The 17706-nt window shown below is 43.7% G+C and overlaps 1 protein-coding gene across 2 annotated transcripts in view; it reads right to left on the bottom strand.

Annotated features, from left to right (window-relative positions):
* NQO2 (N-ribosyldihydronicotinamide:quinone reductase 2) overlaps positions 1-8111 on the bottom strand; it is a 43240-nt gene extending 35129 nt beyond the window's left edge. For both annotated transcript variants that reach the window (XM_044294811.1, XM_044294810.1), the window contains exons 1-4: positions 7912-8111; positions 2824-2988; positions 1394-1524; positions 443-553 (exon numbers count right to left, since the gene is read on the bottom strand). In XM_044294811.1, coding sequence (XP_044150746.1) covers positions 443-553; positions 1394-1524; positions 2824-2988; positions 7912-8050 — 546 coding nt within the window. In that variant the 5' untranslated portion in view covers positions 8051-8111. The remainder of the gene's footprint in view (positions 1-442; positions 554-1393; positions 1525-2823; positions 2989-7911) is intronic.
* Positions 8112-17706: the final 9595 nt, after the last annotated feature.

The raw sequence follows: 17706 nt of genomic DNA, 5'->3' as shown, positions 1-17706 counted from the left end.
TGCATTTTTGCTGGGGATCGCCATTAGCAACAAGCCACAAGTGCAGGATCTGCTCCGCCGGGTATAGATGCACAACTGCATATGGGGTTGCGCACTTCCTGCCTTTTGACACCACACCATTTTTTGTAGTTTGTAATTCAGTAAATACCACAACATGAACCTGCACACGAACTTCAAAATATGAAATTCACTCATCCCTCCTGAAAATGACAGAACATGTCCTATTTTTGTCTCATTTTACAGCATTAGGCATTTTTACAATGGGACCTGCGAACAGAGTGGGATGCAAATGGATCTGTGATTTGTGTACAAAATGTATACAGCCATGTGAATGTAGCCTTAGTAAAACGTCTCATGGAGTAAGATGTGGTGGATTTATTAGTATAGCACAAATCCCCCATTGTAGTGTGTGATTCAATCCAATTGTAGTGGTGAAACATACCTTCAGTAATCCAGTTTCATAACCTGGGGTGTCAAAGGCAAAACCTTGTACAAAGCATCGATCAATCCAGCCCTTCATGATTGCAGGTAAGCCGAACCAGTACAATGGAAACTGAAAATAAATAGGTACATTAAGGGTGGGTTCACACATTTTTTGCCACTGATATTTTTGTTAACTAGGCGGGGTATTTTTGGGTCCCTGGCATTTTCTAAATGCAGCACACTGAAGCCTTTGTCTTTTTTTTTTCTAACATCTCTATATGGACAAAGTCACCAGAAAAAAATGAATGTGTGTAACAGGGGTTGTTTGGAGGACAGAGGGAGCCCTATCCCAGTGTCTGACAACTCAGATGCCACAGTCACCATTTACCGATAAATAAATGACTTTAAATGACAGGGATCAGAGTTATCTCTGACCCTGGTCACTGCAGGCAGGTGTCAGCTGTATTGCAGTCAGCACCTGATGCTTATGGAGTTATGGAGTGAACTCAGCTCCATAATATCCTTCTGGCATTATGACTTGCGTGCATGTGAAATGTCACAAGGGGGATAAAAAAAAAAAGTATTGGTTTGAATACAATTGTAAGATTATTGTTCCCCAGTGTGATTATTCCCTGTCTGATAAAAATATTATAGAATTTATCAGCACAAGTAAGAGGAGATCCTTCATGGACTGTATAAAGAAAAATCAGCCCAAGAATGCTGCTGTGCTAAAGTGTGAGAGCTAGTGAAGGCTGTAGCATCCTCGACACATGGATCTCACATCTACTGTAGTATGCATCACTGGGATGGACATGCCAACATGAGAAACTGTTTATCGAGGGGTTTGCAGCCTGAAACATGGTCAAAGTTTTTAACTTAAGTAAAACACTAACATATGTATTTTTTTTTTCCCACATCTAAGATGTCAGTAGTCACATAGGACATTTTTATAATATTAAAAGTCAATCACCTGTAAGATGACAAGATCAGCATCATGAATTTTATTCTGTTCCTTAAGTATGTCCTCACATAAGCATCCATTCTTAAAAGCTTCCATTGTTTCAACTCCATAGCTGAAATGCTGAGGATTACATAGGTCTCCTGTTAATTACAAATACACATTACATCGCTTCATAATATCAACTGTAGTGCAACTTATTAAAATCTCACTTCACATCTCTTGGTTGTATATTTTGTAGTGTCCCTCTAGCTATAAATGGTTATGTCCAAAATTCTGTGCCAATTACATTTTGCTTACCAAAGGGAATATATAGTTTAAATTCTGCCTGCTGCCACCATATGGATGGAGGGGAGCTATTTTGTATAGAGTTAGACAACTCTATTGAACTAAAAAAAAATTGTAGCTAGTAAGCTCTTGAGCTTCACTTAGTATTTTTGTGTTTTGAATTGATCCAAAATCTGTATGTGCAGTGCACTGGAGCAGGAGGTACTTTGACATTTGGGACATTTGCCAATATCTCCTATGCAAAGTTCAAACTCTTTACTTTATTTCTCTTAAAAGGGTTAACTTATACTGTTTATTACTGTGTTATTGTATTTTATATATATGCTGTGATCTATATCATGTTCATTATCACTGTATTTACATGGCTCTGTGGAAAGGGTTAATGAATACTAAGAGACTGTTAGGACTTTGATTGAGAAGCTGGTAATTTTCCACAGCTGCCATAGGGTTTAAAGAAGACCATGCTATGGAGGGAAAAACCCAGACTTGTTTACCACCAAAAGCAGACAGTCTGACCTTTTTAAATGTCTGGTTTTAGCTGTTATGTCTGAAAACTTGTTATTGTCTGGAAAGCCTGCTGTGGCATTGCCATTGTGTTTAATTGAAGCTCTAATTTAGGTCTATACCAGACGAGAGCTGAAACAATGTATATCCGTTTCTGCTGAGTTTCTCCACTCCACTACTCCTACTAGAAGGTTCTAGTCTAGCATAAACTGTATATAAGGACAGCAGTCAGAGCCTTCAGTGTGCTGCAGTTAGGGAACAGTGCTTGGAAGAGGAGACTCTGCCAGACTACTGAGTGACCAGACGAAGACGCTGAGACGGGCATATGCTGCCACAGACCCTGGATCACCAGCCTTGGACCAGGGTAGCAGTCTTCTGAAGAGAGAGAGAGAGAGAGAGAGAGAGACAGCGAGCTCAGGCCTTTCCTTAGCATCAAACCCTTCTTCTGACAGGGCTACTGGAGAAGCCGGCCCAATGAATTCCTCCAGTAAATAAGCACCTTGATTTACTGCAGACCCTGACTCTCTGGACCTTTTTCCCATTGGGGTGCACCACGCCTTACCATCCCTTCCGTAGAGCAGCAACACGTGGTACACAGCGTAACGTTGGGTCCACCCCAAACCCAGCCACTGCACATGTTTAACTCTTACCTGTAATATCGCTTCTGGTTGCTGCTGCATTAAAATTCATAGCATACAAGTCAGAGATGGTAACTCTGCATCCCATTTTACTCAGGACATCAACTGCAGTATTTTTTAATGAACCGTTCATTGACTTTGGCTCCTGATGAGCATACACAATCAGAACGTTTTTGCCTATTGAGGTATGCAAAAAGGAGAGACACAGATAGATTAAAAATTTAACAACAAAACATTTAGGTGATTGCTGCACTTTCTGCAGATTTTGTTGCTTCTTTAGATATGCTTTATGCAGTGTTAGCAGCTAAAGGGCTTGTCCACCTTTTGGGGGCCTTGGACACATCACCACTGTGGCAAGTCATTGTCTGCAGCAGTAAACGTGACCGCCATCAAACCAGATGTTGACTAGCAGGAATTGAGCGCAGCAGCGGCAACGGGGGACTGGAGGAGTTGGAACCCAGAGCAGGTAAGAATTCTTCCCTCCGCAGGTCAGCTGTTGACGTTCTCTTTCTTGGAGATGAGCTGTCGTTTTTTTAGGGGCCATTTTCACATACACATAAGTAAGCATTAATTTTATATAAACTTTTATTATGGGTTAGATGAAAAAAGGCAATTGGGCCATTTTTTGTTACACTATGTTCACCATGACGTTTTCAATGTATTCTCTGAGTTGTAAGTTACTAGCACACCAAATGTCTGACATTTACTGTTTTGTCATATTTATGTAATACAGTGTATAAAAAATGCATTTATTGCGATTGCTTTTGTGCGGTTATTTTTTAGATACTTTTGATATTTTCACTTCTTATAATCTAGAATAAAGGGATATCTCTCTATCAGCAAATCATGTGTATGGCCTCTTACACACGAACGTTTAATTTTTTCTGTTTCCGTTTTCCTTGCGGATTCAGTTTGCGGAGCCATTCATTTCAATGGTTCCGCCAATCAGTTTGCGGAGCCATTCATTTCAATGGTTCCGCCAAAAAAACGGAATGTATTCCATATGCACTCCGTTTCTGTATTTCCATTCCGCTGAAAGACAGAACTTGTCATATTATTGCCCTCAAATAACGAGCCGTGGCTCCATTCAAGTCAATGGTTTCCCTAAAAAAACAGAATGTATACGGAATGCATCCATATGTCTTCCATATCCGTTCCATTTTTGCAAAACCATCTATTGAAAATTTTAGGCCCAGCCCAATTTTCTCATGTACTTACTGTTTAAACATTATTGTAAGCTTCCGTTTCCGATCCGCCAAAATTGGATCACAAACGGAAACCAAAACAGAAAAACGGAACGGAAACACTACAAACACTACTGAAACAAAAAAAGAAACATGGAGAAAAAGAGCCAGTTTAAAACGGACCGCAAAACCAAACAGTCGTGTGCAAGAGGCCTACGAAAAAGAATTCTACCGAAACATGTCGGGGGGCAGACACAGTTTTTAACTCGGTATACAGCTCCACTCAATTTATTTAGTAGTAGTCCGGCTGGCCTACAAATCGGTGCTAGATCACCTTAGTAGTTAGACACGGCATCAAAACCGTGACCGTATCGACTGCAGTGTTCACTACCAATAGGATAATTGCTGAATTGATAGCACATCGGAAGTGTAGTGTGTAGCGTTCACAGTGGGGTGACGGCTGTCCGCCCCCACAACTTAGTCAAGTTGACAGTGGCACTGCAAGTGATATGATGGCAGCAATTTGCCTGTAAAGTGACAGGGGTTAGCACTCCACTGGCAGTTAGCTCAGTAGTAGTCCGGCTGGCCTACAAATGAGTGCTAGATCATCTTAGCAGTTAAACACGGCATCAAAACCGAGACCGTATCGACAGTAGTGTTCACTACCAATAGGATAGTTGCTGAATTGATAGCACATCGGAAGTGTTGTGTGCAGCGTTCACAGTGGGGTGACGGCTCTCCGCCCCCACAACTTAGTCAAGTTGACAGTGGCACTGCAAGTGATATGATGGCAGCAATTTGCCTGTAAAGTGACAGGGGTGAGTGATACTGCACATACTCTCCCTCTGGATTCACTGACCAGTTTTGATATGATAGTGGAGTTGTGACTGTATTTTTAAACTTTTTCGAAATTTTTGGTTCACTAAGTTAAATTAAAAATAAAGATATTAAGTACATTTTTTAAAGTTTAGTTACAATAAAAGTGAAGTATTAGTACATACCTGGGGCAAGATAGGTTCAACGCCTGTATAGGCATTTGTAAATAAAATATTCAATATACCTTACCCAGGGTATGTCCCAATTAGAAATAAGATAAAAGGAAGGGAACCCTTTGGAATTACTTTGATTTGGGCATTGATTGCTCGTAAAATGTGCACTTATTGTCTATTATTGAGACTTAGATAACAGGCACAATGTAACTAATCTAATAAAACAAAGAGTTGTACAGCTCAGGAGGAGCAGCAAAACACCAGAAAAAGTTGTTTAATGTTTTCATTAAAGGGGCATTCCCATCTCAGACATTGGTGGCATATAGCTAATGTCAAGGTGCACGTCCAAAAGGTGAGACCTGCACCTATTATCACGACCGACGTGCCGATCACATACGTGACGCAAAGGGAGGGAAAAGGAATGCCCTGTCCAAGGGAGAGGGAAAGATGGTGACCCCTAACTCACCTAGAGGCTGGCACCTGACTGCCCTGACGTCCCTAGATGGGTTCCTCACTCGTACACCGATCACGTTCCTAAAACCCTGGCTTTCCCCAAAATGAGCCCTACGTAGTGAATAGGGCGGTGGGAACACTAGTCCGCACCACTAACACTAAAGGGAAACACTAGGGAGAAGACAGACAATACTGACAAAACACATAATCCCAGGTGGGCGACAACAAACAACCAACAGGGATCCGGAGGGTAATACTCTAGTACGACAACCAGGGATAACAGCAACTCGGCTCCAGTGGGTCAGTATAGAAGTCCAGGCAGGAAGCTCTATATCTGGCAACCAGAGAAGTGGGAGAGGGGAATATAAGGAGGTTGGGAGTGCTGGACAAGGAACAGCTGAGGAGAAGCTACGGATCCCTGAGTGAGACAAAAAGGATTACAAGGCAAACCCAAAAAGCTACCATTAAGAAACAGCACCATTTTTAGACATAGAGCGTGCAGCCACCCGCTGCGACTTCCTGACCCCGGGTATAACAGAGTCAGACGTGGCTCTTGACACCCTCGTGACACCTATCTCCAGAACGAGCTCCCCCAAAGTGAAGGAGAGCGCACCACACAAGCGTGGCCACACCCCATTCACTGCTGGGGGCAGGGGTTTAACTACCATAGCGGCAGACCAGGCGACTGCTATGGGGCCCAGGGCAAGAGGGGGCCCAGTCTTAGTTGGGATTATCTCCTCTTCTACTGAGGTAAAAACTTGGTCAGGACTCTACTCTCTAAAGGAACACCTTTTAACAAATGAGGCAGTGGAAAAATGGCCCAAGGGCCATTGAAAGGGATTGAGGCGGAAACCCTTCTGTCCTGTGTGGGGGGGCCTGGTTTGATCCTTGCTATAAAGCCCTTACTTCTCTATGTACGCCACTGGCTGGGGGAGTTCCGAAAATAACCGAGCACTGGAGAGGTGGCCGTGAATGCACTGTGCAATCTCCATTCACCTATATGGGACTCGGCTATTTTCAGAACTCCCATAGCAGCAAATGGAGAACATGCTGCGCATGTGCAGCGTGTTTTTCTTCACTTCATGGAGAAGAGCAGGAAGAAGAGTCTGAGATGGGTATAACCCCTTAAAATATCTGCTCTGTCTGAGCTCATTAGACAAGTGGGCGGTCTTATCAGTAATTGGCAGCTATCAATCAATCTGTGATATCAGAGGTCTTTGTCTCATATCTGATCAAATATTCATTTATCACGCGCATAGAAACATTTCAGCACACAGCTTTACCTTTCTTGTCATATTGTTGAATACCTCAGTGTATAAATAGAGGTATAAAAACAAGGATGAATCTTTCCTAAGCTAATTTAATGGTAACCTGTCAAATAGGAAATACTTTTCCTTTTATCATCTTTTTGCTTCGGAAATTTTAAAGTAGCTATGTATATAGGTGTGCCACTGGTTTGCATTATTTTTTCCTTCTTACCTATTAAATATCAAAACGAAATCTTGCAGATGGGGTTCTTTCTGGCCAATCTGCCATAAAGCCCAGATTGTTGGAGTGCTGTAGTGATGGTTGACCGAATTGACATTTCTCCCATCTGCACACAGGTTCTGTGGAACTCCTCCAGAGTGACAATTGGGTTGTTGTTCACCTCTCTCACCAAGGTCCTTCTGCCTTATTTACTTAGTTTGGTGGGGAAGCCAGCTCTAGGTAGGTTTTGGTTGCCCCAAATGTCTTCCATTTAAGAATTATGGAGGCCACTGTGCTCTTGAGAACTTTCAGTGCAGCAGAAATTTTTGTACCCTTCTCTAGATCTATGCCTCTACACAATCCTGTCTCTGAGCTCTATGAGCAGTCCTTTCCTCGTTATGGCTTGGTGTTTGCTCTGATATGCATTGTCAGCTGTGAGATCTTATATAGACAGGGGTGTGTCTTTCTAAATCACCTCCTATCAACTAAATGTACCACAGGTTAACTCCAATCAAGATGTAGAAACATCTCAAAGATGATCAGGAGAAATGGGAAGCCCCCAGAGCTAAATTTCAAATGTCGCAGCAAAGGGCTGAATACTTATGTCCATGTGAAATTTTAGTTTTTCTTTTTAATTTGCAAAAAATTCTAAAATTCCGGTTTCCCTCCCCATCATGGGGTATTGAGTGCAGACTGATGGTGGAGAGTTTTTTTTTTTTTTTTTTTAGCACAAGGCCGCAACATAATAAAATGTAGACGTTCCAAATGCATTGTATATTACAGAATATCATACTGCAAAAATATTTCTAAATCTGTTACCCCATGCATAATTTATAAGTGAATGGATCTGTGCAGCTATGACAAAGCAAAACATGATACTGGTCACTATTCTATCACTTACGTCTTACAGTATATGACACAAGATAAAAATTCGATTTTTCAAACTATATCACACAAAAAATTGTCCTTACCTGCCAACTAGCAATGGATGCATCTGGTTTCCTTACCTGACATTTTAAGAGTCCTTTTCTCTAAATAAGTCTTCTGGTGTGTCACTGTTAGTCTATGATGTATCAAATGTATAAAGCAAAGTGCGTCAGAATGAAAAACAGGCAGCCAGTCAGTGCTCCAAGTCACTAGTTTCATAAGATCAGCATTGTCAATAGAGAAGTGAGTGCAGACAAAGCCAGGAGGCAGCCTGTGTCATCAACATGCAGAGAGTGTTATTACCAGGATTCACTTTAGGGTTTTATACTTCATGCTGAATTGCATTCCCTTGGAAACAAGAGCTGTGCAGATCAGTTCCCATCCTCTTCCACAGAATTTCAATGTGCAGAAAAGCAGCTGGTGATCATCACAGATGACAAAAAGTAGCATATATATATGGTTTATACCCAACAATACTAGAGAGGTTAGAAACTTGATCAGAACAGATAACAGAGCTGTGCATGGCATAACATACACTAGCATAAAGGTTAGCAGTTTAGTGTTTTTATAATCCTTTTGTAATACACAAAAGCAGCAGGAAAAAAAAGGTAAGGGTCTTAGTTAATCACTGAAGCGAATACTCCGATTCAATCTGCTGGAGCTCTTCGGTATTTATCAGCTAAAGACTTAAAATAACCTAATCCTTAAACAATGGGATAAATACAGTTCATACTCACAAAATTCATAGATAAAAACCAGCATTTGATTGTACTTGTCAAATATTGATCCCATGAATCCAGAGCTGCATGATGTGCAACAGAATGGGGGGAATTTATTACACCCTGCACCCCAGAATTCTGGCTTCAAAAAGTCACAAAAGAGGGGCTTGGCGAGATATATCTATATTTTATTTTTAAGCTTACATGCACAAACAAAATATGCCACTTTTTCCTTTTTTTTTGTTTTTGTTTTACATCACTCACTTCAGTTTGGGTAAGTGGGTAGGCATATTAATTAGTTTCACCAGTCTGACTTTTTAAAAGGTCACAAAAAAAGTTGCAACCTCACTAATTACACCTCAGTAAGGGGGGCGGTGAAAATAAAACTGGAGTACCATTTCTCAACTACTTTCACACTCGCATTTTGGCTTTCCGTTTGTGAGATCCGTCATGGGCTCTCACAAGCGGTCCAAAATGGATCAGTTTTTCTGAATGGAAAAGGATCTGCTCAGAGTGCATCAGTTTGCCTCCGATCAGTCTCCATTCCACTCTGAAGGCGGACACAAAAACGCTGCCTGCAGCATTTTGCTGTCTGCTTGACGAAACTGAGCCAAACAGATCCATCCTGGCACACAATGTAAGTCAATGTGGACGGATCCGTTTTCTCTGACACAATCTGGCATAATAGAAAACAGATCCGTCTCCCATTGACTTTCAGTGGAGTTCATGACCGATCCGTCATGACGGATGCATGCGATTTGTAACGGATCCATTTTTGCAGATCCAAGATGGATCCGCCCAAACACAAATGTGAAAGTAGCCTTAGCTTTAAAGATGCACCAAATTGAACAAAGAACATGACGTCTGGTGCAAAGTATGAACGCCGACTCAAACAAAACTGACTTCAAATATTACCCTCATGATACATTCCACCCAATATGTTTGTGTCTAGTTGGATTTGTCATTGTTTTACTAGGCTATGCATTATGGCTCAAGCATGTTTGAAGCTGTGGATATCCTTCATTTTGGTAGAAGACACAAATTTATTTCTTTTCTGAGATTGAGGCTTTTCTGCCTCCCAAACTGGTTTCATCTAATTAAAACATGCAGCCAAGAAAACATCTTTTACCTTACCCCTTTTAATTCATATATTTAGCACATTACGTTACCTTCAATCATCTTAAGGTTCCTTTAGGCGGGACATTTCAGTAGGCGATTGACGGGAAGGAAGCGTTCCATCCTGGCAAGAGCCTCCTTGTCAGTGGAGGTGAAGCAATGCATTTACATGAAGTGATCTCCTACACATTATGGGGAGGAGCGATCTCTAATGCCATTGCTTCTCGGTAGCATCTTTACACTTCCACATAATTACTAATGAGCCTATTACTATTATTTTAGATTTTATAGATAAATATATTCTATTATCTAATATTACCATTACTCCAGCTATTTTGAGCCAGTCTTTTTTAGATGATTATTGTGGTTGGTTATTAGGTAAGTTTACTGAGCTCATGGCTGTAGTTCTCAAAAATTTTTAAGTTTGTTACACGGTTGTCAACATGTAGTTTAGGATGGGCGAGAGAGCTTCCTGATTATTCAGCAACTTAAAGGGAAGCTGTTTCAGTGAAATTGCAGTGTACTCTGCCAGCATCGTGTTAAAGAGCAGGAGGAACTCCTAAATGACCACCATAGTTTGTGGGAAAAGGGTCAGACTCCATATAACTTGTATTTTATTCAAAGCCCATAATGAGCAGGAATTTAAGTCAAGGAGATGGTCCTATCAGTGATTGAAAGCTATCTCTGTATGCTCAATCATAGATGGAAGGATGGCCATCACTTATAGGACCGCTTTCTTTACGTCAAAGCCCAGAATGAGCAGGAATTTAAATGACTAAAATACGAGTTTTATAGAATCTTTACCCACCAAACTATATATCAATCTGCTCAGCTCCTCTTGCTCTATAACTTGATGTCTACAGCTCAGGCACCATGTTCAATTTGTCAGGGGAAACCTGACAAAAGTGGGATCCCTGTGGGGGTTGGTGGTGCTTTCCTTTCTCTCAGGGGACTTGGTATAGAGTGAAGATACTGTGTGTGTGCATCCAAGTCATGTCTCAAGGGGTTGTACATTGACTTATGGGATAGCTGCCTTACATCTGGTGGAATTAGAGGCAGAGTTTAAGAGCTCATTTGCATCCCCTTCTTCCCAGAATTCCAGAGGAGCATGTCTGGCCTAGAAGTCTCCCCATGCCAATTAAGGCACTCTCCCCAAGGAGAGATATGTTGGTCAAGAATTCATTTTGTATCTTCACCGCTATGTTTGCCCTTTTTGTGTGTGTACTGGAAAAGCAGTCAGAATGGGAATCGGGTAAGCCAGACAATGTGAAAACGGCTAAGGAACTGGTATCCGACATGGAAGGAAAAAAGGCCCTGAAAGGGTAAGAGAAGGAAAGTAAGAAATAGAGGAAAAAGTACATTAGATCTAGGAGTGTGGGATCAGTTTAAGAGACATTGGAATGTGTGATAGCGGGTGCAATGTCTGCAATACTAAGAGATAACAAGGCAATGTGTGTGAGCTACCAAGCGTGTGTATGGAGCTCTGGAAAATGTTATTTGTTATTGAGTTCAAAAACTTGTGTGTGTTAATGTAAAGGAAGGTCACACAGCCAAGTTTACTGTGAGCGAAATCAGCTCTACCGATGTGATGATGATTAAGGGCTAATTTGAGCGATTCATGAAAGAAATCATCAGAGACACAGGAAGATCTGTGCTTTGGCTTTAGGCCAAAAAGGAGTGAAATTATTTCAATCAAAGTTTCTCACAGGAGTGAACATAGGACATTCGGCCTTGAATTTAGAACATTCTATTCGAGATATTATGAAAAACAATGCAAGCATCAGCATGATGATCCAGCGGCCATCTTAACTAATCCAACTTCTGGCTGGCCCAGCAGCCATCTTAACTGAGGAAACTTCACTCTCTGCCCAGCGGCCATCTTAGTTACTGATTATTTTTTCTTGATACGGCTACAAGCACGAAAAAATACACGTCACACCACATAGAGTACTCAACTCAGTAATTGAAGGATACACATATACCTATAATCAGTTATTTCTTGTAGTTACTCTGCAAGTAGGTAGGGAAAGATATTTTGTTAAAAGAATAGGCTCGCCTGAATCATCAAATGGGACATGTTAGGGTCAGGAATCCATTTTATATCTGCACCGCCATGTTTGTCCTTTGCCTTACTATGTGTGTCAAGAGGAGACAGGACCTTCGGGAAAGAACGCCAAGATATTTGATAAAGCACTAAGAACAGGAGAACAAGTTATGATGCGCGTCCTGTACTAGCCATGCCAAGAAGTGCAAAGATAAGCATGTAGTTAGCAGATGTTTTATTTTTCAAGTTTGTTTCTATAACCTTGGGGTGGGGAGTTTGTGTAGCTATGGGCTAAATGCCTCTTTTTGCTCTTATGATATGAAACATGTAACCTTTGTAATGATAAAGCAGTGATTGTTTGCAGAGTTCAGAATCTGTCTCATTCACTCCGAGCTCATATTTTTTTGCTGATTTGGACCTCACACAACACCAACAGGGGTCTTTATTAAAACAAATACAATTAGGACCTGACCTGGGTAAGGTAATTTTACTAGTTTATTTACAAATGCCTATCCAGGCAATAGAACCTGTCTTGACCCAGGTATAAATTAATACTTCACTTTTATTTGAATGCAAGTAAAACCTAGATGCTAGGTGTGTGCGAGGTGCACTCTTTAATTGAACTTAAGCAGAACCAAAAAATTAAGGGGTGATAAAAACACAGTACACCACTTCACTGATAGGTGTATTGCTTTGACAATTAGTGCACATCTCTTCACCCCGCCTATCTCTCACCCTTACCACTGTAAGGGCAGAACACTACCGTACCACCGTCCGTGGTGACTCTGCCAGCTGAGAATGGTTATGATAACAACCATATAGAGTGGTGGGAGAAATGGAAATATCAACCCACTATGTGAATGGCGCATAAAGCGTCTCAGTTGATCTCAGACTGGGATTAGTGGCAACTAACACCGCAACATGGACTCGGTGCACAGTAGCCAAAACCACAACTAACTTGATTGCTAAACCAAACCAAGCAACGTCGGCCAGCCTGACCGCTAGTTGCTGGTTAACAGTGGAGTGGTGCACAGCGATTAAAAACTAACACTGCCCCCCGACATGTTTCACCAGTATTCTGGCTTCTTCAGGGGTTAATGGGCAGCCCCTTTATTAAAACGACCACAACACATAGTACCCCCCCCCCCCCCCCAAATCCTGACTTAGGCCTCTCCCCAGTTAAGCCAGTACGCTCTGCTCTGGAGGAGCAATCGCCCTGAAACAGCTTCTCTTCGCCCGGCTTCTCTTCTGTCTTCTTTGCTGTGCACAGGAAAAGGACCTTTGATGACGTCACTGCACTCATCACTTGGTCCGTCACATCATCCATCACCATGGTAAAAGATCATGTGATGGATCATATGATGAGCGCATTGAAGTCATCAAAGGTCCTATTCCTCAAAGAAGAAGACAGAAGAGATGCTGGCTGCACAAAAGTGTATTAAGGTGAGTTAATTTTTTATTTTATTTTTTTTAACCCCTGCAGCCCTATTGTACTATGCATTCTGTATTCAGAATGCTATTATTTTCCCTTATAACCATGTTATAAGGGAAAATAATACAATCTACACAACCTTTAACGCAAAAGTTTGGGTCTGGGTACCACATTCAGTTTTTTATCACGCGCGTGCAAAACACATTGAACCCACGCGATAAAAACTGAACAACGTAACGCAATCGCAGTCAAAACTGACTACAATTGCGTACCTACTCGCATGGGATTGCCTCAACGCATCCGAATACGCTCATCTGCAAGGGGCCTAAGGCTGAGAGCCAGAGAGAAAAGCTGTGCAAGAAACAGGGAGATAACAGTCCTGGAAAGCAAGTGAACCAGCCTTGAAGAAAAAAGGAAAACTGTAGTATCACATTTTGAGAGATTCAACAACCTGAGAAAGGAACAGAAGTGACTCTGCCATATAGGGGGCTGCCCCATGGTTGCACAGAAAAAGTGTGATGAAAAAAAAAAACGTACAGAAAGCTGCAAAAGAAAGACAGCACACCATGGCCAACTTTGAGAGGATTGTGCATATCTGAAGAGGAACTCATAGGAGACCAGTAAACTGTCTACTCCCCCATATACACAACGTAGGAGAAAACGTCTGTAAAAACTGTACTGACCCCTGCAAATTCATGGATGTGTAAGCTGCAGGGTGCTCAGTATCACTGGCCTTATCATTGCCTCCTACAGTGCTGCATGGGGCTAGCTTTCACCTCTGAATTCATCACCATCAAGGGCACCCTAATCACTGCATCAGGCAGGAGAACCCCAGGACCAGGATGCAGGGCCGGCGTTAGGGGGGGCAAACTGGGCAATTGCCTTGGGCCCTAATCACCAAAGGCGCCCCCTTCAGGTGGTCTTCCTCCTATCTTTACAGAAAACAATGCTATGAAGCTCTGGAGTCGGGAGCAGCTAACGCCTTCCGTCTAGCAGAGGTTCCGTCTGCTAGCAGCTGATTTACAGCCTGTGCTCCCGTCATACACTCCCCCCTCTCCCGGCACACACATAGATACCTCAGCCCCTTAGTCATGAAGAGCAGCAGAGAGGGTGGATGTTTTCTAGCACTCTGGATCCTGCCAGTAACTCTCCCTCCAGTTCTCTCGGCTATGCTGCATGAAAAGTGAGGCTACTTTCACACTTGCGTTTTGTTCAGATAATATAACCGTCTGCATCCATTCAGAACAGATCCGTTTGTATTATCTTTAACATAGCCAAGACGGATCCATCTTGAATATCATTGAAAGTCAATGGAGGACGGATCCGTTTTCTATTGTGCCAGATTGTGTCAGTGAAAACGGATCCATCCCCATTGACTTACATTCTGTGCCTGGATGAATCCGTTTGGCTCAGTTTCATCAGACGGGTACCAAAACGCTGCAAGCAGCGTTTTGGTGTCCGCCTCCAAAGCAGAATGGAGATTGAACTGATGCATTCTGAGTGGATTCTCTTCCATTCAGAATACATTAGAATGCAAACTGATCCGTTTTGGACGCGTCTGAGAGCCCTGAACGGATCTCACAAACGGAAAGCCAAAACGTGAGTGTGGAAGTCGACTAAGACCTCATGCACACGACTGTTTTTCGGGTCCGCATCAGAGCTGCAGGTTTTGCGGCTCGGGTGCGGACCCATTCACTTCAATGGGGCCGCAAAAGATGCGGACAGCACTCCGTGTGCTGTCCGCATCGCTGCTCTGTTCCGTGGCCCCGCAAAAAAATTTAATAGAACTTGTGGTCGTGGCTACAGAGAGAATGCACCCTACCCCACCTGAACCTACCTAACACCTAAGCGGTTAGAGTTGTGCCGCAACCGCGACGTAGCAGGGACACCAGAAGAGGGCATCCCCTCCATGAGTGACAAGAGAAAAGGGCGGGTGGGAGGGAAAAACGCAGAACGATGTGCAAGGTGGGAGGGGCACCGGCTGAATATAAAGGCAGCGGTGCCCCTCCCACAAATGCAGGCCAATGAATCGGCCTTTACACTTGTGGTCGTGGCTACCGAGAAAATGCACCCTACCCCACCTGAACCTACTGTGGGGGGTTAGCTCTTCTCTGGGGGTCATTCTCACAGGTTACTTCACCAGACACGGATATAATGTCCAAACAGTGCATTTATTGTGCAACACCAGCAACAACAAAATGACTAAATAATAAACACTTGCCCGGCTAGACTCTAACTAACACAGAGTTTCCTGACTCACCTAGGTCTCAGTTCACCCCCTGTGAACTCGTGCAGCTTTGTCAGCCAATGTCCCACAGCCTCCTGGCTGTACAGAGCACAGTATGCCCACTGTATCTTGTGGGGGATATGGGCTACATAGTCTGCCTGACTATGGCCCTGCGACCCTCCCAGGCGTCGCTGCGTCCCCCAAATCCAGGCTATCTCCCAGCCTCATGGTCCCTCAGCCTTGCCCAGCTGAGATCACACAGACAGAGCCTCCAGGTCGCTGTCCACCAGACCAATGTCTCTTGTGGGGGATTGGGGCCTAGTAGTCCGCCTGACTATAGCCCTGCGACCCTCCCAGGCGTCGCTTTGTCCCCCACCTGCAGGCTATCTCCCAGCCTTGTGGTCCCTCAGCCTTGTGCAGCTGAGACCACATAGACAGAGCCTCCAGGCCTCTGTCTACAGGCAACACACTTCCCTCCTTCTGACACCCTGGGAGGTGCTTTTGTGCCAGCCTGATTACATCCAGCTGGTCTCACCTGTGGTGGAATAAAGGCGTGGACCTCACTATCCACCCCTTCCGTGTCTCCAACCTGCGTGAGACCTGTCACTGTCTCACACTACCTAACACCTAAGCAGTTACCCTAAGTTCACACCTGAGCGTTTTACAGCGCGTTCAAACGCGCTGTAAAACGCTCAACACGTGAAAACCAATGCTTCCCTATGGCCCTGGTTCACACTTGAGCGTTTTACAGCGCATTTGTAAAACGCCCGACGCATAAACAAGTTCTTGAGCTTTTTTTGGGGCGTTTGTCGCGCGTTTTGGCCCATAGACTCATTGGACAACACTGCAGTCAATCACACAAACGCGCGTTTACTATTGCAAAAAACGCGCATAAAAACACGCGACAAATACACGCGTAAAACGCGTGTCTCAGAAACGCTCAGGTGTGAACCCTGGGTTAGAGTTGTGCCGCAACCGCGACGTAGCAGGGACACCAGAAAGAGGGCAAAAAGGCATACAGAGTAGCAAGAGTAATTTATTACAACATAATTACAAGACCAAACTTTGGAAAGCCAATGACATCTCGGCTTTGGGATAAGGGATGTAGTGACTAAAGCAGGAGGAGCGCCAGCGGCCCAACTTTTGGGTAACGTGCGCTGGCACCTGATTTTTGGAGGCAGTGCATGCTGCCCCCCCATATGAAATGAATGACCTGAAATCAAGGCGGGGTCGCCGCCCAGACTCCCAACTAAGGAGCGTATGTGAGACACAAACTGATGAGTGCTAAGTGGCGACACCCCAAAAGGCAACAGTGGACTATCTGGCCTGTGGCCTACCAAGTCTGCCTGCAACTGCTGAAGGACCCTGACGGGGCACCACTGGTGGGACGTGGGGAAGTAAGACACTGGGACCGGGGGACCCATCTGAGAGGTCTTGGATGTCCTCAGTAACAATGTGAAACCCTCAAGATGCTGAACCAGTTGACTAACTGTGACTTACTGCTATTGGGGGGACAAGTAAACTCAACAGGCCTTAAGAAACCGTAAAAGGCTAAATAAATAGCCGCTTTAAGCACCAAGCTGGGCAAAACCCCGAAAGGACTCTTATCCAGAACATCAGACAGGTTACGGAATAGCCTACCAGTAATGGCTTGTCTGCGTATCTGGTCTCCTGGGCCACATCTACTTAACCCCCTCAGCGTTGCTTTGACTGCATGAACCGAAAACAACAAACCCTGTTCTGGATGGCTAACGGAAAGGAAATTCTGCACCCCTGACAGGTAGGATTTCACTGTGTTGTGTGACAGCTTAATTTACGAGTGTCAGTAACCTATAAAAGCAAGAATGTACTCAATGAAACTGGTCTCTCCTTGGGGGCATTTCTCCAGGAACTTGCAATATGCGGCCCACCCGGTGCGGTAAGCCCTAGCTGTGTTCGGAGAAAGTGACTTGGCTATTAAGGTATGGGCTGTGGCCAGGTGACTAGTCAAACCAGAATTAGCAAGTCATGGGGTGGGACAGCAGCGCCCGTAGCATCCGCCTCTGGAATGACCTGTGAAAAAAAGGGGAAAATTAGCCCTCGACAAGGCATCAGCTGCCACATTATGAGAACCTGGTATATGCGTACTAGTAATACAAAAATGATGTTGCAACGAGAGTTGAACTAGACGCCTCATGAGACACATAACATGTGAAGACTTAGACAAACCACTGGTTATAATATCTACCACTGCGGCGTTGTCTGTTACAAATAACACAGTGAGATTTGTCCAGCGGCTGCCCCAGATAAAGGTGGCCGCCACTATGGGGTACAGCTCGAAGAGTGCTGAGGTCTGCA

Source organism: Bufo gargarizans, chromosome 5, assembly GCF_014858855.1.
Source record: "Bufo gargarizans isolate SCDJY-AF-19 chromosome 5, ASM1485885v1, whole genome shotgun sequence".
NCBI lineage: Eukaryota > Metazoa > Chordata > Amphibia > Anura > Bufonidae > Bufo > Bufo gargarizans.
Note: the sequence above shows the minus strand (reverse complement) of the source record. Positions and strands in the feature narration are given on the sequence as shown.